Genomic DNA, 24,463 nt, shown 5'->3' with positions numbered 1-24,463 from the left:
GACAGGAGCCCATCGAGGATTCAAGCCCTTTGAGAACTCCTCTTGGAGAAAAAAAATTGCCAGTGAGCATCTTGGCCAGAGAGGCATTTGTTCATGCATTGCCTTTTTTTCTAGAGCTAGCTTATAGCAGGATAAAAATTAGGGGATCATAAAATGGCAGAGGAAAAGATTGGGGTGGTGGTGAGAGAGGCCAAAATTACCTAGTCGAAATAGACAGTATTCCGTTTCTGGTCTGGCCTGGCACAAGAGGAGAATATCCAGACAGAGTCTGCAAGATTGCCTGGGTGGTCTCTCAGGCAAAGCTCCAGAACTGGGCTTTCTCTTAGGGAGCTTCGCGCAGGTATGGAGGGTACAGCCAATCTGAGAATGTTCTCCTTGGTGAGTTTCTGGAGACCACCTGTGAATGCACACTGAGGGGAACTGAGCCCTCTTGTGCAAGCTGAGGACCTGCCAAGAACAGACTCTAAACACATGATCATTCCATCCACATATAGACACCTCCCTAGGCTGGAGCTAGGATCTCCTCAAAAGATATTTGGGATCTATTCCATCAAATCTAATTAATGAACACTCTAAGCCCCAAACCCCTCATCAGCAGACAGAGCTGCACAAGTTTTAGCCTGATCATTTAGGTTCAGAGTTAAAGCTCATGATCATTTAGGTTCAGAGTTAAAGCTCATGATGAAGGGAGCTGGAATCTCTCCAGGCCACCTGGGACATAACTGTGGGCTCAGGGCAGTCTGAGCTTTGCCACAACTTTCGTTCCTGAACTCCCATCAAATTGGCTTAAAAAAAATGTTTTTATTTATTTTAGAGAGCGAAGAAGGGAGAGGGAGAGAGAGATAGAAACATCGGTTGATTGGCAGCCTCCTGCATGCCCCCTACTGGGGATGGAGCCTGCAACCCGGGCATGTGCCCTGATGGAATCAAACCTGTGACCTCTTGATGCATGGAAAGACACTCAACCAACTGAGCAACACTGACTGGGCCAAATTGGCTGTTTGAGGAGGATAAAGCCCCTGTCGGTCCTGAAGGGAGGAGCTGAGTATCTGCTTCTAGGACACAGTCCCCTGGTGCTGGGCCAGAGGAGGATGCTTTGCAGGGAGCAATATATCCCGAGGGGAAAGAGGGAGGGGAACCCCAAGACATGTTCCAGGTTTGGAAACAGCATTTCTCCTCAAGACAGGTAGGTGGCAAGATGGATACAGAATGTCGGCTCATGGACTGTTGGGAATTGAAAATCTTGGATCACTTGGTTCAACCCTCTCCACTTGGCAGTCCAGGGGCCCAGAGATGTTAACCTGCTCAACGTCATAGAGCTAGTTAGAGCGAATGCAGAACTACAACTCGGGACCTCCAAAGCCTGAGTTCTCTCCCTCCCACTGCCTCTTTGGGCCTGCGCATATGGTAGATGCTGAGTTACTATAGCTTCTCCTTCTCTGTTCCAATGTTAGGGTGTCTGGTGTCCTGGGGGTGCCCCTGTTTACCAGCCCCTTTCTGTGATGCAGTCCCTCCCACTGGGGCTCTACAAGGCTCACACCGTGATCCACATCTTGTTTCAGCAATGCGGGTCCTTCTCTGTGTCCCATGCCTCCTAGCTTCCCTGACCGTGCTTCAGGCTGCAGCACCTGCCACAAGTGGTAAGTGTCTCCCTCTATTGGTTTCCTGGGGCTACTGTAGCAAAGAACCACAAACTAGTTGACTTAAGACAACAGAAATTAGTTTTCGTGCAGTTTAGGAGATCAGAAATCTAGAACCAAGGTGCCAGCAGGGTCATGCTCCTCTGAAGGCTCTGGAGCGGCAATTTTCAGCCAGTGTGCCACAAGAATTTTTAAAACATGCAGTACCTGACTGTTTAGTCAGGGGCACTGACCTCTTTTCCCTTAGATTGTCAAACACAAAAATGACAACAGCCAGTGCAACAACAGCCATCAGGTGTGAATGCCCTGTCTCGAACCATAAATAGATAGGTCATATAATAAATAGAGTTGCATCTTATTGGTCATGTCACATATTAAGGTTGCATCTGATTGGTTAATTCTTGGTTGCAGAAATCCTTATATACAAGCATAGGCACCTGATTTTTAAAAAAGTCACATTGGGCCCTGGCTGGTTTGGCTCAGCGGTTAGAGCATCAGCCTGTGGTCCCGAGAGACCCGGGTTCGGTTCCCGCTAAGGGCAGGTATCTCGGTTGCAGTTTGTTCCCGGCCCTGGTCGGTTGTGCGGGTGGCAGCCACTCGATGTGTCCCTTTCACGTCGATGTTTCTCTCTCTCTCTCTCTCTCTTCCTCTCTCTCCCTTCCACTCTATCCAAACAAAAAAATGGAAAAATGTCCTCAGGTGAGGATTAAAAAAAAAAAAAAAATCACGTTGGAGTAAAAAGGATAGGTAATTACTATATTTTTTTGTAACTCAATCAGAATTATACCTACTTTTGGTCAGATTAGCAAAAATTATGACATTTTTTGGTGCTCCACAGAATCTTAGCCATCAGTGTGTGTGCCATGAGGTGGAAAGTGTTGAAAGCTGCTGCTCTGGAGGAGAAACCGTCCTTGCCTCCTCCAGCTTCCATGCCTCCTGCAATCCTCGGGCTCCGTGGCTTAGAGCTGCATCACTCCAACCTCTGCCTGTCCTCACAGGGCCTTCTTCTCTGGATCTTCCGTGTCCTGTCTTCTTTTACTGTGTCCAGTAAAACCACCAGTCACTGGGTTCAGAGCCCACCTTGTTCTCTACCTGTATAACCTCATCTTAAGTAATTACATCTGCAAGGACCTTATTTCCAAATAAGGTCACATTCTGAGGTTCAGTTAGGACATGTATTGGGGGGGGCACATTATTTAACCCACTGTGCTCCCTTTGTTCAGAGACTGCATCCTGCCCATCCCACCTTCAGACCCCAGTATGAGAGGAAACAACGAATCCTACCTCTACCCTACACCATCCTCTCCCTACTTCAGGGCCCTGGTGGTCAGCTAAGTCCTTGATAGTCTTGCTAAACGGCCCAGCTCACCAAGAGCCAGAGAAATTCCCACAGTCCAGCAGCCTGATCCAACCTGAGCAGCCACACACCTTTTTAATTCCATCCCTGGGAATTCTGGTGGACTTCTGAAGACCAGTTTTGACATCTTATTAAGGATCATGGCGTGGTCTTTCCATTTTGTGCCTTTTGTCCTTGAAAATTCTTGTGAAAGCTTCTTAATCTTTTTTTTTTTTTTTTTATCCTCACCGAGGACATTTTTCCATTTTTTGTACAGATAGAGTGGGAGGGAGAGAGAGGAAGAGAGAGAGAGGGAAACATCGACGTGAAAGGGACACATCGAGTGGCTGCCACCCGCACGACCAACCAGGGCCGGGGACAAACTGCAACCGAGGTACGTGCCCTTAGCGGGAACCGAACCTGGGTCTCTCCGGACCGCAGGCCGACGCTCTAACCGCTGAGCCAAACCGGCCAGGGCAAAAGCTTCTTAATCTTGATCTGCCTGCTCAGATTTGGGGTGTGTGTGTGTGGGGGGGGGTAATGGCTAAGAAAGAGGGAGCTGGAAGCAGAGGTCATCACGAAGGAGTGGTCTCTGAACCCTGCTGCTTGTTTCTCCCCCTCCAAGCCCAGGCCACCAGAACTGCTGCCATCTCTGATGTTGTGGGTCAGGTCAAGGACCAAGTCAACAAGGCTTTCCTGGATTCCCGGACCAGGTATTCGAGACACGCACACGCACGACATACTTCCCGTCCTAGGCTCCTTGTTAATGACAACACATCTAGGCCAGCACCGACAAGCCAATGGGCAATTATACAACCTGTCCTTCCACTTCCCCACCTTGGAGCACATGGCAAGCAGGAGTAATAGCCCACAGCTCCTAAAATCCTCATCCTGAAGGGTTACTTTGAAGAGGATGTCTAATCTAATCCTGTAAGCACTTCCTTCCACATGGCCAGTGTTTCCTTGGGTCATGCATTCCAGAGTCTCAGAAAGCCTGTAGGTAGCAGCTCTCTCCATTTAGTCAACTAATATTGACTGACTTAGGTCAGGTCTCAGAAGCAGAGCCTGAGACCTGAGTTCGCATGTGGGTGACTGATTTGGGAGTGCTCTCAGGAAAGCTGTAATGGAGTGAGGACATGAAGAGGTAAAAGGAAGAAGCTAAGCAAGGATGAGGTTTAAGGTCTAGTCTAGATTGACCCCACAGGGAGGTCCTGAGTGTCCTTTGCACCTCAGCCTGTCCCACCTTGGGGCAAGGGAGTGGATTTCTGCCAAATGTTTCCTTGACATCAGTCGGAGTGGCTCAGGGTTGGTGGGAGGTACAGCACCTATAACCCTGAGGCAGCTGCAGCCAGGCAGCTCCATTGGATCAGGAGCAATTGCCTAAGAAGGCGACAGATATGAGCCATCAGCAGCTGTGCCAGGGGTAGGCAGGGAGGAGCACACCAAACCTATAAAAGGATCTGAGGGCTTCCAGGAAGCCCACAGGGCACCAGCAGAGTCAGCCAGCCTCCATCCATGTTTGGGGCCGGTATTCCCCAAATAAGCAATGCAGACCGGGTCCCTGCTCTCAGGAAGTCCATGCTCAAGCCAGAGAAGCAGACAAACAGGACAATCATTGCATTGAGCAGAAAACAACCTTATTCTTTTCTCTCACTGTCCCTTTACTACATTTGGGGCTTCCTTCCTCCTTAGCCTTTGAATGAACTTTCAAGCAGTCTCATAAGTTTTGTGCTGACTTGTAGATGACAAGATGCGTGCTGGTCATGTCTAGTCCCAAGAACAGTGTCTTTTCAGGAATTTGAATGTCACATAAGAAGACAAAGCTCCAAGCTTCTCACTTCCCGCAGCTCAGAGTATCTTTAGGCTTTTGTGAGAGAAGGGAGCAGGGTCGGCTTATCCTGTTTCCTGGGTCCCTACCACAGAAAAGGTTTCTGACTGCTTAGACGTGCAGCTGGGGGAGGGAGGGGAGGTAAGGGGTCCGAGTCACTTGGGCAACTCAGTGCCTTGGGAGGATTGGAAGCTCTTCCCCTCCTCGGGTACCTTTCAGCTCTCCCGGAGATTCTGCTATCCACTCCCTGACCCAGAGAAGTTTCTGGCCAATGGCTTCCAGCTCTCCCCTGCCCTCCCCACAATCTCTTCTGCCAGGTCCCTTTGAGTGGGCTCCAGATGAAGCTTGCCCTGCTGCTGGAATGTCGCAGACTGGGGCCCAGGGCTGCCCTGTCACAGCAGCAGCCCTCAGGTGCGCAGGGGAGGTATCAGCAGGCAGCGCAACTCCAGGACACACGATGGGGCCTCCCCTTAAGGCCCTTGTCACTAGAACGAAAGCAAAGAGGAAGGTTCCCATGGTGGTGGGAGGAAAATGCCCGGTACTTCAGCAGCTATTCCCAAATGAAAACTCTCTCTCTCTCCTTAATGTCAATTCTTTTCCCCAAGCTGGGGGTAGAATAAAAGCCACAAAATCAGTGTTTATCACCTCCTCTCAAGTTGTGCACAGGTAGGCCAACCCTGGAATGTGTGTCCTGGAGTTGCGCTGCCTGCTGATACCTCCCCTGAGCACCTGGTTAGTTCTTGGTCTTAGGAGGCTCACAGAGACAAAAAGAATCACATTGAAACAGCTTGTGACACAGGAACACAAATTATTGGTCACCATGATGGGTGATGGGGTAAAGAAATAAACAGCAATGGTTGCTACTACAGGTACAGGAGTCAGGGAAGCTGGATGGAGGAGAAGGAGCCAGCCCTGTAGAGAGGCAGAGGGATTGCATTCCAGGTACTGAGAACAGCAAAGGCAAAGGTCCTGGGGCAGGAAAGAGTTTAGGATTCTGAGGAAAGAGAAAGAAGGCTGATGCTGGTGGAGGCAGTAGGCATGGAGAAGCACACACAGTTGAGGACAGAGAGGTGGACCCCAAAGGCTGTAGAGTCTGAAAGTAGATGAGAGGCTGCTAGGGGCTGGTGTGGGGAGAGGAGAAGGGGAGAGGAATTGGGAGTAACTGCTTCATAGGTATGAGGTCTCCTCTGCAGTGGTGAAAATGTTTTGGAACTAGATAGAGGCAATGATTGCGCGATGTAATGAGCATGCGTGCGGTCAGCAGATGGATCCGTGCACGCCCCCGGGTAGGCCAAGGAAGTGCTTTCATCAGAGGATGGCATGGTCCGAATTTCATGCTAACACGCTCATGCCAGTGGCTGTGTGAAGCGCTGATGGGAGGGGGACAGGAGCAGAGGCAGGAGCCCAGTTAGAAAGCTGCTGCGTCCCTCCAGATGGGGCGGGACGGTGGGTAGGAAGACGGGGGAGGCTGTGGATGGACACAGAGCTCCCCACCTGCTCCCACAGAGCCCAGGCCTGAGGAAAGCAGTAGGGAAGTCCCTGGTGCATCAGTGTGCAGGCAGGAAAACCCCACAGAGCGCAGGGCAGAGGGCAGAAGGAACGAGCAGTAGAACCGTGTTCGGACCTGTCAGGGGGGGCCCCAAGAGCACAGTCACCATTTTCTGTTCATGGGGTGGGGGACCCTTTGGGACCTGGCTGACGATGGTGATAGTGCTGATACTAACACAGTGAGTGTTTATTCTGCACCAGATAGAGCTCTGGGTACTTTCCATTCCTTCCTCGCCCGAATCCTATGAAGAGCTACATCAAACTATAAAATATGTCTGGTTTTGAGGTCAGAATAGCATGGCTCAAGCTAAGGCTACTAGCATTATCTTCACTTTACAGGTAAGGAAACGGGACAGAAAGGTTGAGCGACTTGCCCACAGGCACACACCTAGGATGCGGCAGTCAGGAACCAAAGCCCGCCGTGTGTACCAAGGGCAGAGAGGCGGGTCTCTGGGAGGTCATCTCAGTCAATGGATCCTGGTGGAACCAGACTTCAAACTTTGCCTCCAGGCCCGAACCCTAGGCCAGTGCTGTCCACCAGAACTCCGTACGAGGATGCAGTGCTCTGTGTCTGTGCTGTGCCATGCCGGAGCCACTAACTGCGTGTGGCTATTGAGCACTTGAAATGTGGCTAGTGCCACTGAGGAACTGAATTCTGCACTGTAATTTTCATGAATTTCCATTTCAGTCGCCACATGTGGCCAGCAGTTACCACGTTGAACAGTGCAGCGGCGGTTCCGGGCCGCCTGGCCGTGACGTCTCTTGCAATAGCCGCAGAAAGGCCATCTGGCCTATTTTCTTGGGTTCTGTCTTATCAAAGTTGGGCAGGCTGGAAGGCAATAGGCCTGTGGTTAGAGCCCAACTATCACAGTCCTTATGCCCGTGGAGCCCCTCAGGCTGAGACCCCATGTCCCCTCACACTTGAAAGAGAGTCGATAGTGACAGGCCAGGTGTGACAGCCAGTGAACTGTACCCCCAAAAGTGGGGTTGTCTTATGTGTGAATTTGAGCCTCTTCCAATATTGCAGATGACCTCAGAGAACCCCTTCATCTCACACATGAGGAAACTGAGGCACAGGGAAGGGGAGAGGGTTCTCATGGAGGGACTTTCCTGACACCACCTTGCCCTCAGTCATCTCTGTGTCATCACAAGCTTCTTAGTAGAGGGGTTTTGGCTTCTCCTTTTACACACGGGGAATTAAGGAAGAAAAAGGGTGAACATCTGGCCCAAGAAATGGTCAGCAAGAGGCTGGGTGCTAGGCCCACATCTAAACAAACTCCACACTATTCCAGGGCAGAGGTAGCTCAGGATGTCTTCATGGGCACATTATCTCTAGACTCCTCAGCCCACAGCTCGACGAGATGCTCGCCACAGGCCGGGGTCCTGAGTCTGAATCCATGTCCTGGGACGTGGGTGGTTTGAAGGTGCCCATGGACTCTGCCCCGGCCAGCACAGCTGTCATCTTCTGATGCTAATTCAGGCAGCGCTCCGTCCGCTGGCCGGCCCTCCCTCAGAACGAGCCCAAACTCGGCCCGAAGACAACTGCAGCCTCCTCCTCCCGGAGGCGCTTTCCAGGGCCTTCGGAAGACAGCTGAGCAAAGATCCTGAATGCACAGGAAGTGCTTGCCCCCCACACCCTCATGGCCTCCCTATACACACACCACCTCACACCCTCCTACAGGGTCGGAGCGCTGTCCTGACACCTTTGCTCGTCACTGTAGGCTGAAGACTGCCATGAGCTCTGAGGCACCCACCACCCGACTGCTCTTAGAGTACCTCAAGCATGCCAAGGGCCGGACGCGCACGGCCATCCGCCACGGGCAGGTGTGGGAGGAGTCCTTAAAGAGACTGAAGCAGAAAGCAACCTCGACCAATGTCACAGGTACAGACAACCCACTTGCCCCCTGATGGCAGGAAGGGATTGTCTCCTTGCAGGAAAGAGCAGAAGCCACCAGAAGTTGCGTTCCTCTGAGGAGCCGTCTCCTCCGGGAAGCACTCCCGTCTTACCCTTCTTAGAATTGCAGAGCACGGAGGGGCTGAGGGGACAGCTAGGCCAGTGCTCTTTTATTGCAGAAAAAGGAACTGAAAGCCCAGTAAGGTCACACTGTCAACTCTGAATGAGGGGACATTCATACTCTTGGGATGATACCATCTATCAGGTCTCTTATAAGTCACCACTTTCCACCTGTGAAGGGGACATTTAAGCCACCTGTGTCTGGGGGGTTTACTGGGATTGTATCACAGGAGATGAGAGATCCAATTTGTTCTGGGTAATGTGGAGCTGAAACAAGGAGCAATAGATTGATCATGACTTCATCCAACCCCCCCACCCCATCCCAAATGTCATAGCTCATGCAGAGTCATGGAGGGGGACTGGTTCTCACATCTAGTGAGGAAAGATCTGTGGCCCAGGACTTGGGAAAATCCCAAAGTTCCAAAAGAAGGAAACTGGGACAAGGTAGGGAGAAGTAGGGAGCACTTTGGAATCTGAGACTCAAAAGTTCTGGGGGTTGAACCCCAGTCCCTGCCAACCTTCACAGACAGAAAAGCCCCATTGGGCCAGGTGCCCTTGCCTGCCTTTCATTGTAGGTGCTAGGATGGACCACAGGCCGCATTAGGAGGTCGGAGCTCTCTGTTCTGTGCTCACCTCTGATGCCTAGAGCTCCCCCCCATGTTATACCTTCCAAGACCACAGTGCCGCTCACTTAAAAATTACCTGTCCCTCCCCAACATCTTTCCTGTCTAGCTTCCTGCTTGCTTGGTACTTTAGATATCAGAGAAACGTTAGAAGAAAAGCCATCTTATCAAACTAACTCATACTAACATGTGCTTAACCTTTCAAGGGTATTTCTATTCTAAAAGAAAGATCTGTCCACTCAAATGACCTAACAAAGCACTGCTAGCAGTTCTGGGGACTTGCGCAGTTATCATTTGTGTGGCCTTGGGTAAGTGTTTTGAGTCCTATGGTCTCAGTTTCTTCTCTGTAAAACAGGAATTTAAATTCTTACCTTAATGAGATGTCAGGATTAGATGAGAAACCACCTCAGAAATGCTTACTTAGAACATAGAATGTACTGCAAAAAAATAAGTTCATCCCTGGTTCCCCTTTCCTCCCTGCCTCAGAGTGGAGAAAGAACTCAGCCCCTTTGGTCTCCCTTGTGTTTCAGACCCGGGCCTGGACTTGACTGCACTGTCTTGGGAGGTGGGCTGTGGTGTCCCTGCTCCTGCGGTGGTGTGCGACAACAGCCCTTACCGCACCATTACAGGAGACTGTAATAACTTGTGAGTGGGCTTAGGGAGCTGTGGGGGACAGGCCCTCTCCTCCACCGTGCCCCGCACCTGCCTGACCCAGCCTGCCGGCCACGCCCACCTGCCCAGCCCACCTGCCCAGCCCACCTGCCCAGCCCACCTGCCCAGCCCAGCCAGGGATTTTGCCACTTGGGCATTCCAGGCAGAACTGCTGCTGCCTTACCCTCCTAAATTTGGCGCGCCAATGGAATCTGTGTTGGAAACCTCTCCTAACTCCTCCACCTTCTCAAGAGACCACGGAGTCCCAGTGGAAGCAGCACCTTTCCCCGGGGCGCTCAGAAACCCCACATTTGAGAGGTGCCTCCTCCGCGCACCCTTTCTCCTGGGCAGAGAGGCTCTGGGTCCTTCCCCGGAGGGTCCCCGCGGGGTTTGCGGAGGAGTAAGCCCCAGCGCGGACTGGCCAGGCTGAGGGCGGGTACTGCCGGTTTCAGGAGGACCCCGGCGCTGGGGGCCGCCAACAGGGCGCTGGCGCGCTGGCTGCCCGCGGAGTACGAGGACGGGCTCTCCCTGCCCTTCGGGTGGACGCCTGGGAAGACCCGGAACGGCTTCCGGATCCCGCTGGTGAGGCCAGGCTGGCGGTGGGGTGGGAGCAGAAGGGCGAAGGATGGGAGTCAGAGGGCACGAGATGCACTCCTCACCCATAAAACAAGGAAGAAGAAGAAGAAGAAACAGGTGGGAGGACAGAGGATGCGCGGTGGGCTGCATCCGGAGGTGGACTTCAGGACTTGCCGCCTGGCGATGTTCCCCAAAGTGCCACGAGAGGGCAGCAGAGCTCGGAACCCGGTGCCCAGCCACGTGGCTGTCACTTCCTAGTTGCCCACAGGCCAAATATCCCGGAGTCTTAGAGGCAGATGGCCTCCCTACCCCATCCTGCTCGTGCTTACCCTGCCCCCCAGCTCCTGGAGTGCATCAGCTGTCGTTTGCCTGGCGGGGCCTCATCTGAGTTGGCAGCCCCTCCTCTGAGTTCCTCTCCTCTTCCCAGACACCTGGCAGCTCCGCGGCACTTCAGAGCAGCCTGTCTTTGTTTTCCCTCTTCATAGTGGAAGGGACACTTTCTTGCCTTATAAGCCATGGAGTCATACAGACCTGCGTTTAATCTCATCCCTGCCCCTTTGTAGCTGACCTTGGAGAACTGACCTCACCTCTCTAGGACTCGGTCTCATCTACAAAATGGGAGTAATGCCACACACCTCACAGGCTTGCCATGGGGGTTAAATAAGTGTACCTGTCACATCGTAGGTACTCAAAAAACTGCAGTTGAATCTGAATCCTCAAAACACTTTTTCCTCCAACCCTCCCTCCCCTTCTTTCTCCTCCTGCAGGCCCGCGAGGTATCCAACCAGATTGCAAGCTACCTGAATGAGGAGGGTGTTCTGGACCAAAACACATCCCTGCTCTTCATGCAGTGGGGTCAAATTGTGGACCACGACCTGGATTTTGCCCCCGACACTGAGCTGGGGAGCAGCGAGTACTCCAAAGAGCAATGTGACAAATACTGTATCCAGGGAGACAACTGCTTCCCCATCATGGTAGGCCCTGCAGCTGCAGGTCCCTGACGAACCCTTGTCTCCTTGATGGGGCAGATATTTCCAACCCGTCAGCCAGGTCTCTAAGTAGATTGTGAATGCTGATTTGACAGCTTCATAGTCCTCACATGTCCATTCATTCAACTCATCCATTTATTCAGTAAATAGACGTTAATCATCTACTTCGTGCCAGGCAGTACACTATGTGTTGGGGATTCAAAGGTGAATAAGACACTGTTTCTTCCCTCGAGGACAAAGTGCCTGTGTGAGAATTGGACAAGTAACCTCTAATGGCAAAATCAGAAAGCTCTGGGGAGGGTTGTCTATGTCCCCAGCCAGCAGCATTGGCACCACGCCAGGACTTAGGAGAAATGTAAAATCTCAAGCCTCATCCCAGACATTGGGAAACAGGACCTACACTTTCCCTGGATCCTCGGGAGATTCATTTTATACTCAGTGAAGTCTGTGGGATGCTGCTGTCTGGGAAAGTTACTCCCAGAAAGAGCTGAAATTTGATGGATGAATCAGAAATTGTGGGAATTTCCAGCAAGAAGGGAGAGGAACTTGCAATGGTACCCCCTTTCTTCTTATTCATGGATTTTAGGGTTAGAGAGTGATTTTTTCACTCAAACAAAAAACAAATCAAGGCTATGTGCTGTGGTATAAAGAACCTGAGTGGTGGAGTGAGGCCAATCTGAATCTCACATCTTTCCCTTCCAGGCTGTAAGTTTTTGGACAGGATACTTAACCTCTCTGAACCTCAGTTTTCTCTCCTGTAAAATGGGACTGAATTAGCTACCTTACAGGGTTTTATGAGGACCAAAGGGAGAAAGTATGCATAATACCTAGCACATAGGTGCACAATACATACATGGTAGCTGTTGTTGGCAGCAATTATTAACAAACCCTTTCCTATCTCATGCCCTGCTTCTCTGTCCAGAGATCTCAGGACTCTCCCACCAAACATTAGGAGCCCTCTCTCTAAAAGACCGAATGGTTCTCCTCAGCCCTTTTACACAGTGGGATGGAATAAACTTCAGGGTTGTGGGCCCTGGATGTGTGGCATCAGCAGGAGGTGTCTAGAGTCAGTGTCTGATACTAGGGTCCAAGGGGGACACCATCAGCATCTTTATCGGCTTCATCCAGACCTGCCTTGGAGAAAGGTTGCCAGGGCCCAGCTGTACCACCTTGGCCCAGTCACCCACCCTCAATCTCTCTGCAGCTCCCAAGCAATGACCCCAAAGTGAGGACTCAAGGAAAGTGCATGCCTTTCTTCCGAGCTGGATTTGTCTGCCCCACTCCGCCTTACCAAACCCTGGCCCGAGAGCAGATCAATGCTCTGACCTCCTTCCTGGACGCCAGCTTAGTGTACAGCCCCGAGCTCAACCTGGCCAGCCGCCTCCGAAACCTCAGCAGCCCCCTGGGCCTTATGGCTGTCAACCAGGAGGTCTGGGACCACGGACTGGCCTACTTGCCCTTTGACAACAAGAAGCCAAGCCCCTGCGTGTTCATCAACACCACTGCCCACGTGCCCTGCTTCCTGGCGGGTGAGTCTAGGGTAGAAACAGAGGGGCCTAAGGACGCGGGGATGGAGAGCAGAGCGAGGCCAGGGGAACTGCACAGGACCTCTAGGCAGCTTCCAGGGTAGCTTTGCCATGACTTCTTCTCGTCACCTTCTGGAAAAATGACACAAGCCACCACCGCCTCTGGCACTGGCTCAGGACTGGCAGAAGGGCTTGGATGAATACAGAATCTAAGAACATGTGGTCACTGTAAAAAATAAATAAATAAGGGAGTCTGGAGAAGCACAAAGAAAATCAACAAAATCCCACCACCCACAGAAAATCTTCATTAACATTTTAAGGCCTATCTCTCCATTTTGTTTCTCTATTGTAGATGTAGTAATGCTCTATAACCTGAGGTCTGCACTTAATATATCACATCTTAAATATTCTTCTACAGCATGATTTTTAATGGCTGCCTGGTATTACATGACATAGTACCTTAATTTATTTTATCCACCTTACTTGGGGACATTTAAGTCATAGCTAGTTTTTTTTTCTGTGACTTTGTTGTTGTTTTTAGGTGATGAACACCCTTGTTGGATTTGTTTTATTAAGATAACTTCCTAGAGGAAGACGTTTCAGATTCAACAGAATATACTTTCAAGGCATTTTATAAGCGCAAAGCCCACACTCCACTTAGCCTGTGCACAACCGAAGTCCCCCAATTCTGTTCATTCAGGGACTCATGCCCTCCTGGTCCTCTCTGCCTTTGGCTTCCGGAGGCCTTCCTTTGCCAACATTTCACTCTCCCAGGACGAACCCCTGCCCGCCCTGGCATGGCAGAAGCCAGCCTGTACCCCAGATCTGTTTGTAGATCTCTTCAATTCTGTGTCCACATGTATCTTATATCAATCCAGACACAAAACCGAGCCCTTTCCTGTTTACCACAAAAATACCCATTTGTGAATTCAACAGACTCTCCTGATGATTAGAGGACACAAGAGAAGTCCCCTTGTGAAACACCTGATCTTTGACCATTTAACTGACCCCCATCCTGATCCTCCCTTCCGATAGCCCCCGTCCCCAGGCTCGCCTTCCTTTATCACACAGAGGAATTCAACGCTGCCCAGGTTCCTACCTCAAATTTGCATTCCTAAAACCTCCGAGCTTCACACAGTAAAAAGCCCACCCCAACCCGTTTATTAGAAGGCAGTTGGGATTGTAATTAGCAAAATTTTACTTTTTAATGTCTGTAGCCTGTACCACAGTCTTGTGAGGTCGGACCCGAAGACTGAGACTTAGAATTGTTCAGTAACTTGTGTGCAGCCGCCCAGTTAAAATGCGTGTGTGTGTGTGTGGAGCTGAGATTCAGCCCTATGGGTCCATCTGACTTCCCTTAAGTTGACTGCAAGGAAGGGCTTAGGAGAGGGTTCTTGGGGGGCCCCATCATTTATGTTTTGTGCAGGTTGCTGGATTCTGGGGCTGCTCAGGGGGAACCCACCTTCCTGCCTTCTGGGCTTTCAGGAGATTCCCGAGCCTCAGAGCACACCCTGCTGGCCACGTCCCACACCCTCTTTCTCCGGGAGCACAACCGGCTGGCGAGGGAGCTGAAGGGACTCAACCCTCAGTGGGATGGAGAGAAGCTCTACCAGGAAGCCCGGAAGATCCTGGGAGCCTTCGTTCAGGTACGGAGGCCCAGGCACCTTCCGCACAGGCCCTCCCGGCTTCGCCCGGTTCTGCCTTCTGCCCGCTGCCACCCCTCCACGTCCTGCCTTCTCTGCTGTTTGCCCCCTGTCTCGTTTTCTAAGTCCCCCCTCTGGTTTCTTCAGCTTCTCTTCCCCCAGATGAATCCCTGGATTCAGAGTGTTGGGCGGTCAGTCATATGTTGGTCGCTCGGTGTGCCTGCCCAGGTGCAGTCCCTGGGACTGCGGCTTCCATCACTCCTGGAACTGGTACACAGCAGTTGTTTTGGTTCTTTTGTTTGGATTATCTCTTTTTCTTTCGATTCTCTGCACCTAAGCCACAGGCATAGTCAATTTCTCTCATTGCCTGGCTGATCGACTAACTCAAAAAGACGTAGAAAGCTTGATATGTTGATATGAACCATGCACGTATTTTCAAAATAAAAAATTTGAAATAATTGTCAATTCTCAAGACAATTATTTCAAGCACCCAACTTCCCCCAGTGCCAAAATTTTGTATAACTAAGGTTCAATATTAAAAGCAGGAAGTTAACATTGATACAAACCATAGCATTACTCAGATCTTACCAGTTATAAATACAATCGTGTGCGTGTGTGTAGCTCCGTGCAATTTTATCAGATATGTAGGTTCATGTAACCACCACCATAATAAAAATACTTAACTCTACCATAACCACAAAACTCCCTTATGATACCCTTTTATAATCTTATCCACCCCACCCTTGCCGTTTCCCTAATCCTTGGCAACCACTAATCTTTTCTCCGTCTTTACAGTTATGTTATTTCATGAATGTTATATAAATGAAATCATGCAGTCTGTATCCTTTTAAGATTGGCTTTTTACATTCAGCATAACTTCCTTGAGGTTCATCTAAGTCCCTGCCTATATGAATAGTTCAGTTTTTTTTTGTTGCTGAGTAGTATTCTATGGTTTGTTTATCCATTCATCTATTGAAGGACATTTGGGTGGTTTCCTGTTGTGGGGCTATTATGAATAAAGCTGCTATGAACATTTGTGTATAAGTTTCTACATGAAAATACATTTTTATTTCTTGGGGACATATGCCCAAGAGTGCAATTGCTAGGTCATTGCATACATCCATTTGTAGTTTTTAAAGAAACTGCCAAATTATTTTTCAGAGTGACTGTACCATTTTTACATTCCTACCAGCAATGTATGCATGATTCAGTTTCTCTGCGCCCTGGTCTTTATTTGGTGTCATCACTACATTTTAACCCTTTCTGATAGGTATGTAATGAGATCTCATTGTGGTTTTAATTTGCATTTCTCTAATGGCTAATCATATTGAACATCTTTTCATGTGCTTATTTGTCATCAGGATACCGTCTTCAATAAAATACCTGTTCATATAGTTTGCTTGTTTTCAGATTAGATAGTTTGTCTTTTAATGCTGAGTTTTGGAAGTTATATATTCTAGATACAAGTCCTTTGTCAGATACATGACTTTAAATATTTCCTCCCAGTCTGTACTTTTTCTTCTCATTCTCTTAACAGGGTCTTTTGCAGAGCAAGAGTTTTTTATTTTGATAAAGTCACATTTACCCATTCTTTTCCTTTCATGAATTGTACCCTTGATGTCAGGGTTCTGAATTCTTTCCCTAGTCATAGGTCCTCAAGATTTTTCTCCTGTTTTTCTTTGCTTGTTTGTGTAGAAGTTATAGTTTTATGTTTTAGATTTAAGTGAATGATATTTGACGTTTATTTTTGTATAAAGTGTGAGGTTTGGGTCAAGGTTCAGTTTTTTGCCCCATGGATGTCTAAATGCTTCAGTACCACTTACTGAAAAGTCTATTTACCTCTATTGAATTGCTTTTGTTCCTTTGTCAAAAATTACTTGGGCCTGGCCAGTGTGGCTCAGTGGTTGGGCGTTGACCCCGGCACCAAGAGGTCACCGGTTTGATTCCCAGGTTGTGGGCCTGATCCCCAATGGGGGGCATGCAGGAGGCGGCCCATAGATGTTCTCTCTCATTGATGTTTCTATCTTTCTCTTCCTCTCCCTTCCTCTCTCTCTCGCTAATCAATAAAGAAAAAAAATTACTTGGGCATATTTATGTGAATCTGTTTAGTCTGTTCTCGCTGCTGTTCAGATTGATCTGTCTTCAATTCTACCCTGTCATCTCCACCCTATTACTGGGTCCATCCAACGGGTTTTTTATTTCTGTTAGTGTGTTTTCAGTTCTACAATTTCAGTTATGTGTTTGTGTTTTGTATTTTATTGTTTGGTTTGTTTTTTTTTGGTATAAATTCTACTTCTTTGCTGAGATGTTCTGGGTTTTTTTTTAATTTATTTCAAGATAAGTTATGATTGATTATTGAAGCATTTTTATGACAGCTTCTTCAAAATCTTTATTGGACAATTCCAACCTCTGATTTATGTCACTACTGTCTTTTCCCACTCAAATTGTGGCTCTCCTGGTTCTCGGTATCATGATTGATTTTCAGTTGTATCCTAGACATTTCAGTTGCTGTGTTAGGAAACTCTTGAGCCTACTTCAGTCTTCTATTGAAGCATGTAGCTACCTTGCTTAGGTTTGGCCTGTGGGTTCTGGTATGCCATTGTGGGCTTTTGTTCCAATGATAGTTCAGTTCCTGAGCCCTGGCAATGCTCTTCTGGTCTGCTTTATTCTTCTGGGGTTCACATTTCATTCTTCTGGTGCTTCTGGGGTTCCCAGGGCACGAAGACACTTTCCTGGGTGCCTTCTGCTGCTGAGCCACCTGCTTGCAAAGCAGAAGCCACTGGGTCTCGTGGGTAAAGAACAGAGAGACCCAGGGCCTCACTGCTGCTGCTGCTGCAGGCAGAGCAAACCACCCACCCGCCTGGGTTGTGCATTGAGGGCTGGATGGCTAAGGGCTTGAGCTGTGAAATGGGTTCGGACATTCTTTCCTAGGGACGGGACTTGCGGTCCCAGTCCTTTGGAGGAGGCAGTTTGGGGGCTTCCTTTTGTCTATTCCTTTCAGAAGTTCGAGGTGGCCAGCCTCTCCTATGCCCAGCCTGGGGTGTGTAGGAACTCCACTCTGCCGTTCCTCAGGCCCTAAGGTTCTTGGCCAATTCACCTTCTTTCCAGGTTTCAGATTCTCTTTATTGCTGTCTGTTGAATGATTTCCAGGGTGTTTAGTTCTACTTCGTGGGGAAAACTAAGGAAAAACTAGATTCTACCCCCATCTAGTTCTGGAATCAGAAGCTCTATGTTTTTATTTTTCACCATCAAAGAGATCTGTTTCTTTACTTCTCAAAATCTCCAGAATTTAATTTTTTTAAAATTGGGAGCCCAGAAAGTTTCCTGCTGAAGATATTTGTAGAAAATCACCCAAAGAATAAAAATATCTACTTACAAATCATCTGTATTAAGGCTTGTATTGGTTTAGGCAGGGCACCATAACAAAGTATCACAGACCAGGTAGCTCACACAGTAAAAATTTATTTGCTCACAGTTCTGGAGGCTGGAAAATCAAGGTGTTAGCAGGTTTGGTTTATCCCGAGGCCTCTTTCCTTGGCTTGCAAGACGGCCGCCTTCCCTCTGTGTCCTCGCATGGCCTTCCCTCCACACATGCACCAACCCGGTGTCTCTCCCTCTTCTTATAAGGACACTGGTCCTATTAGTTTAAGGCTCCACCCTCATGACCTCATTTAACCGTAAGCACCTCTTTACAGGCCTGATCTCCAAACACATTAGGGATTAGAGCTTCAACTGGTGAATTTCAGAGGGGGACACAATTCCATCTATAACAATTCTTTTTGGACTACAAGGGAAAGAAACTCACTCAGGCTAGTTCAGATGTTCACTATTGGTTCAACCATATACATGTGTACGTGGATCCCAGGGTAGGGTGTGTAGAGGGACTTCAGCAAGGGTGAGAGCCAGAGACGGAAAACCATCCGGAATTAGAGCAACTCCTCTCGCTGTCCCTCCCTCCTCTCTGCTCCTCTCTTCACTTCTTTTCTGTTCTCCACTCTCTTTCTCTGCAGATGGGCTTTCTCTGCTTTTCTGCACATGGTAGAAAATGAAAACCCATATGACTCCACCTGCCCCTTCAGATCAAGTGCCATCAAACTGGGCCAGTCCACTGTGGCCAAAGGCAGGGTTCTGTGTCCTACTGCTTCCCAGAGCCCGAGTAGCAGCCCGCCTGCTCCAGGGATGACATCCACAGAGTCTATGCTGCTGAACAAATCGGAAGCAATCTAGGAGCTTCAGAGTAAGAGAAGGACCCATGAGTGCAATAGAATATTATGCACATTTAATTATATAACTGTGAGCTAGGTAGACATGAGACAGATGTTAAGTGAAAAGGCAGAATGTAAAAGTTTGCATTCTCTAAGATTACAACTAGGTAAAATGTGTATTACATAGACAAATATTAGAAAGAATAAAAGATTATTATAATTATTGTGTTAGGTGGTGGCATGATTTTTTTATTTTTTGAAAATTTTCTTACTTTATGTGAGTTCATTGTTTTCAGTGAAACAAAACTGGAAATTGATCTCTCCACAGGGTAGCATTTCTTTCGGACTGGAGGATGGATGAGCTTGCCTTGGTTACCCTGTGAACCATTACTGTGGTTCTTTATCCCTCTCACTCTGGCCTGTAGGAAAACATTTAATGATCTGACATGGTTATACTAAAGTGACACACAAGGACTGTCATTTTAGCTTCAAGGTCATAAACAGAACAAAAATGGCAGAGAGTACATCTCAAGTGCTAAATTCAAATGACTGATTTGTAGAGCCCGTGTTCAGACAAATTATGAGAGATCAGCAGAAGGAATGTCCTGATTAGTTAGTAATGTCTGCCAGGGTCATGGGGAAGGGACTTAGACACACATGCTATCCATTTGCCATCCTTGATCTTTGACTGCTCATCTCTCTGGGATGCAGTGCCTCTCCATCCTTACTCTGCAGATGTTTAAGTCTTCTCAAACCCTTTCCTCATGACTTGGTTCTCCTTCCAGATTATCACCTTTAGGGACTACCTACCCATCGTGCTAGGTGTCGAGATGCAGAGGTGGATCCCTCCATACCGAGGCTACAACAGCTCTGTGGATCCCCGAATTTCCAACGTCTTCACCTTTGCCTTCCGCTTTGGCCACTTGGAGATTCCCGCCACTATATCCCGCCTGGATGAGAACTATCAGCCATGGGGTCCAGAACCAGAGCTCCCCCTGCACACCCTCTTCTTCAACAGCTGGAGGATGGTCAAAGATGGTGAGTCCTTTCAGGGAAGCACTGTCACCTGGCTGGCTCCCCCAGGTTTAAGGAAACCTGCCTTGGAAGTCAGACTCCAGGCACTTTCTGTGTGACCTTGGGCGAGGGAATTCTCCTCATTGGGCTTCAGTTTCCTCAGCTGTAAAATGTGGACAATAATAGTACCTATCTCACTAGGGTATACAAAAAACTTAATATATGTGCAGAGCACCCTGCAACAGTTCTGACATGTGGGAGGTGGTCAATGAATACTAGTCATTATTCTTTCCTCATCTGGTCTCTAAGACGCCAGGTTTTTCCTACCTCCTTTCCCTGCACCAGGTTTCTCTGATCCCTGTAGAAAGGAGATGGGTTTGATAGTAAACTGCTCTTCTCTACTCCCCTCTAGGGCTTTCCACCTCCATTAAGTGCCAAAGGTTGGACCCAGCTTCGCTTTACCCTGGACTAGGCTGTGTTGAAACGGGCTTTAATTAAGACCTGACAAGTCAGGGCCATTTTCTATAGATGTCTGCTACCTCTTCCCATGCTGCAACATTCCTCAAGGGAAGTAGAAGGAGCCAACTCTCTGAACTAGACTCAGGAAAAACCCCGAAGCTTGCCCCAGCCAGTGTGCTCAGTGATTAGATCGTTGTCCCGTGCACTGAAGGGTCATGGGTTCAATTCCCAGTCAGGGCACATACCCAGGTTGTAAGTTTGATCCCCAGCCAGGGCACATGTGTGAGGCAGCCAACTGATATTTCTCTCTCACATAGATCTCTCTCTCTCTCTCTCTCTCTCCCTCCCCCCCCTTCCTCCCTCTCACTCTAGAATCAGTGAAAAACAAATCCTAGGGTGAGGATTACAAAAACAAAAAAACAAGTCCCTGAAGTTTATCTTCATGCCACTGTCTCATGAATGGCCCTTTCTTCTACCTGCTAAGCAGGAGTCTGGACTGCCCCTCCCCCTGCAGGCTGCACTGTGCTTCTCTCCCCCCACTTCCAGCCTGAGATGTTCCATTGGCCCGAGTTTCACCTGAGAGAAAATGTCTAGTGGAGGGAGGGACCAGTAGTGGAAGATGTCCCCGCCCGCCCCTCATCCCCAGGATGGTCTTCCTTGCAGGTGGAATCGACCCTCTGGTGCGGGGCCTGCTGGCCAAGAAGTCCAAGTTGATGAAGCAGAATAAAATGATGACAGGAGAGCTGCGCAACAAGCTCTTCCAACCCACTCACAGAATCCATGGCTTTGACCTGGCTGCCATTAACATACAGCGAGGCCGGGACCACGGGATGCCTGGTGAGTGGGCCTGCGTCTGGCCTGGGGAAATTTAAAAACATTTTTTTTTTCTTTATTGATTTTAGAGAGAGAGGAAGGGAGAGGGAGCGAGAAACATCAATGAGAGGGAACGTGATTGGCCGCCTCCTGCATGCCCCCCCCTGGGGATCCGCCCACTATCTGGGCAGGTGCCCTGACCGGAATCGAACCGGCAACCTCTTGGTGTGTGGGTGAGACACACCAGCCAGGCTCGCCTGGGGAACTTTTAGCTACTTTCTGGGGTTTCAGAGGACTCGTTTTCTACAATCCTGAGGATCTGATCAATTCTAAAGCACAAGGCAGAGATACCAATTTTTAAAACTCAAATGCTCATCTCTGAAATAGAATTTTCCATTTTCCTTAATGTAGAGATAGGAGAATATATCTAGTACCATCTTGGAGTTCTTCAAATGAAAAAGAGATCACCAACTGACTTGTAAAACCAGTTTGAAAGCCCAGAAAAAAATTAAGAAGAGAATAGAGAGAAACTGATGACTACGGGGCCTTTTTTTTTCAGCTAGGAAAGGCAATTTAATGTTATAATTAAAAGCCAGACTACCTGGGTTCAAATTCCTCCTGTGCCATTTCTAGTTACTTAACATCTCTGTTCTTCAGTTTCCATCTGTGCTTAGAATAGGTCCTGGACCCACCTAACCTAGCCCTCTTGTGACCGAAGTACCACAGGTAGAAGACAGTGGAACCCCATCCCCAAAGCTACGAGTCTATGCATTCTGGCACAGAGGGAGCTGGAGTGGGCCTGTCCCCAAGGGTAGTCCCCTGGATGAGACATCTTCAGCGTCTTGGTCCTAGGGTATAACTCCTGGCGAGGCTTCTGTGACCTCTCGCAGCCCCAGACACTGGCAGAGCTGGGCGCTGTGCTGAAGAACAAGATGCTGGCTAAGAAGCTGCTGGATCTCTATGGGACGCCGAGCAATATCGACATCTGGATTGGGGGCTCTGCTGAGCCACTGGTAGAAAGGGGCCGGGTGGGGTCCCTCCTGGCCTGCCTCTTGGGGAAACAGTTCCAGCAGGTTCGAGATGGAGACAGGCAAGTGAAACCTCCGTGGGAGGGCATGGGAGGGCAGACCCTTCCCCAGGTGGGTATCTCCACCTCCTGCTTGAGGACTAACCCAGACCTCAGCATGTTCCTTTCCCAGTGACCTCCTTCCTTCCCCTTTGGCGGAGCGGGAAAGGGCCAATAGCTGGGCTGTATGGAGAGACTGCTTCTGTTTCTGCAGGTTCTGGTGGGAGAACCCTGGGGTCTTCACTGAGAAACAGCGGGACTCTCTACGGAAAATGTCCTTCTCACGCCTGGTCTGTGACAACACCCACATCACCAAGGTCCCGCTGAACCCATTCCAGGCCAACAGCTACCCCCAGGACTTTGTGGACTGCTCTACCATTGATAAGCTGGACCTCTCACCCTGGGCCTCAGTGGGGAGTTAGAGGCTCCCACACTGCAGGAAATCTCCCTTTGGTCCATGATGCCATTTCAAGCAGTGTCGGTGACCAGTCCCTGAGTCCTCCACACCCTGTCCCAGCCCTTCTTTTCAGCCAGGTCTCGCTACACTTGCCAAATGCATACCCACGCAAGCCCAGGGCCAGCGCCTCGGCCGCCCCAGCTCTTCCACTCGAAATCCACGCTCTCATCCCCCTGCCGGGAAATCCTCATTTGTCATGACGCAGACCTGCTGGGATGCCCTTCCAGTCTAGCTTGCCAGATGTCACCCATCCTGTCCCTGGAACCAGTCTTGGCTGAGGCTTTTGCCTTTGCACCCTTATCTTTCTTCCTTTCTTCTCAATTAGATTGTAAGTTCCTTGGACCAGGGACTTGACCCGCTTCTGAGGGTCTCCCGTGCCACCCAGCAAGGTGCTTGGCGCACAGTAAGCCCTCAATAAACATCTGATGATCGACTGAAGATGCTGGCAGTGACACTGTTCCCTCCCGGAAGGCAGGCCTTGGAATCACTGCCAATTAAGTAATGAGATATTTACAGTTTCACCACTAAGAGGTGTGCACGGGTCTGTGGGGTGAGAGGACATGGTTTGGCGGAATTTCAGAGTTCTTCAGGAAAGGAGGAGGCAAGGGGGCTCCCGAGAAAAGAAGCAATGGCCATACAAAGGCAAGAGGGAGGAGCTGGGGTAATGCCAAGGGATCAAACAGGGAGGAAAGCCAAGCCTGCATTCCCCTACAGCTAGAGTTAGTTTCCCTTCCAGAGGCCTTTCTGGGAAATACCCTCTTTTTCTAGGTAGACCTTGGAACCTGGGAGTCCCCTAAAGGGGCATCTCCAGAATATTCCTCGTGCTGCTAACCAACACATATTCATGTATTCTTTGGAAATGACTCTCTGGGTAAAGTCAGCCCAGCCCAGGGCCTCCAGGTCCCCTGACCAGTGGGGTGGGGGTGGGGGTAGGAGGCACTTAACCATCTTGTAGGAAAAGTCCAGAAGCCAGAGACCTGGGCTGCAGCCCTGGCTCTGGTACCCACTTCTTCAAGGCCTCGGATAAGCCCCTCCACATCTCAAAGCACCATGCCCAGCATCAGTGAACTGAAGATACATGGTATTCATCCTGCTCTGGTGAGGCCCTGATGTGGCCCGGAGCTCCTATGGGTTCATTGATTCTAGCATCATACAGCCCTTCAGGCTCCCAGTTGCGGGTGCTCCTCCCTGAATGCTGGAATTTAGGTAGGGGGGAATCCATCTTTCAGATTAGAGGAGTCACACTCCAGGCAATAGGGAAATACCCTCCTTCCCGGCCTCAGCTCTGGTCACGTAAGCCAGGACTGAGGAGGAGTCTACTGTGTGAGGGCCCTGAACCAGGCTGCAGAGATGCAGAATCCAGAGGTACCTTCCCATCACACCTCTGCGTTTTGTCCCTTCTATTTCCCGGCACCTGACACAGCCTGACGTGTAGCGGGAGCGTGGAGCAGATATTTACTAGAGCAATGAGTGAACGTGAGAACTTGGTGGGCACAATTCCTGTTCTCCAGGCGCTGTAGAAGGTGAGGGAGGACGGTGTGCTCGGTTTGGCCTGGCCCCTAGGCTTCTGAGAACTGACTGTCTCCTTTGTAAGGATCAGCATAGGAAGACTCCCGGATACCCTCACCCCCAGTTCAGAAAACATAGGGCCCTGAGGCACAGACCATGCTGGTTCAAGTTCAGAGCTCAGAGCAAGCCTCATGTTGAGATTAGTCCCACAGCAGACACAGAGTAAAGATCCCCATCAGTGCTACTTTATTGTCATTGATGTCAGGTACAAACAAATGGTACAAAAGAGCCAATGTGCCCCAGTTCCTCTCCAGGCAGCTCCTGTGAATAAGCAAGAGAACAGGGTAAGGAAGCAAAAAGGGAGCCGCGGATTGAGCCTGGTTCCTCTCAGCCCATAACTCAACCTCCACACACAGCCCAACTGCTGACGGCCATTCTTCCAGGGGTCCCGGGTTCAGCCTCGCTAACCAGGACATGTCAAGGCGCAAGCTCCAGGGGGGAGAAACTGTCTGACTTTCTCTGTTTCCCATGCTTACCACAGTGCCTGACAGATAGTAAGTGCTCCA

The 24,463-nt window shown here is 49.6% G+C and overlaps 1 protein-coding gene across 2 annotated transcripts; it reads left to right on the top strand.

Moving 5' to 3' along the window:
* Positions 1-1,564: 1,564 nt before the first annotated feature.
* On the top strand, positions 1,565-22,353 carry LPO (lactoperoxidase). Of its 2 annotated transcripts, XM_036269229.1 has the most exons (12): positions 1,565-1,640; positions 3,602-3,689; positions 8,074-8,234; positions 9,520-9,634; positions 10,093-10,222; positions 10,984-11,190; positions 12,410-12,734; positions 14,217-14,377; positions 19,365-19,617; positions 20,716-20,889; positions 21,718-21,955; positions 22,146-22,353. In XM_036269229.1, exons 1-12 carry the CDS (start codon positions 1,565-1,567, stop codon positions 22,351-22,353), a joined length of 2,136 nt encoding a protein of 711 aa, XP_036125122.1. The 2 variants fall into 2 exon arrangements, with proteins under 2 accessions (XP_036125122.1, XP_036125123.1); XM_036269230.1 differs by lacking the exons at positions 3,602-3,689; positions 8,074-8,234.
* The last annotated feature ends 2,110 nt before the right edge of the window (positions 22,354-24,463 follow it).

The sequence above is a fragment of the Molossus molossus genome, unplaced genomic scaffold (genome assembly GCF_014108415.1).
Source record: "Molossus molossus isolate mMolMol1 unplaced genomic scaffold, mMolMol1.p scaffold_m16_p_19, whole genome shotgun sequence".
In the NCBI taxonomy this organism is placed as follows: Eukaryota; Metazoa; Chordata; class Mammalia; order Chiroptera; family Molossidae; genus Molossus; species Molossus molossus.
Note: the sequence above shows the minus strand (reverse complement) of the source record. Positions and strands in the feature narration are given on the sequence as shown.

Excerpts from the sequence above, each read along its gene's own strand:
- LPO (XM_036269229.1), top strand. The coding sequence starts at position 1,565 with ATGCGGGTCCTTCTCTGTGTCCCATGCCTCCTAGCTTCCCTGACCGTG. Across the intron at positions 1,641-3,601 it reads TGCAGCACCTGCCACAAGTG|CCCAGGCCACCAGAACTGCT; the intron begins GTAAGTGTCTCC and ends TCCCCCTCCAAG. Across the intron at positions 10,223-10,983 it reads ACGGCTTCCGGATCCCGCTG|GCCCGCGAGGTATCCAACCA; the intron begins GTGAGGCCAGGC and ends CTCCTCCTGCAG.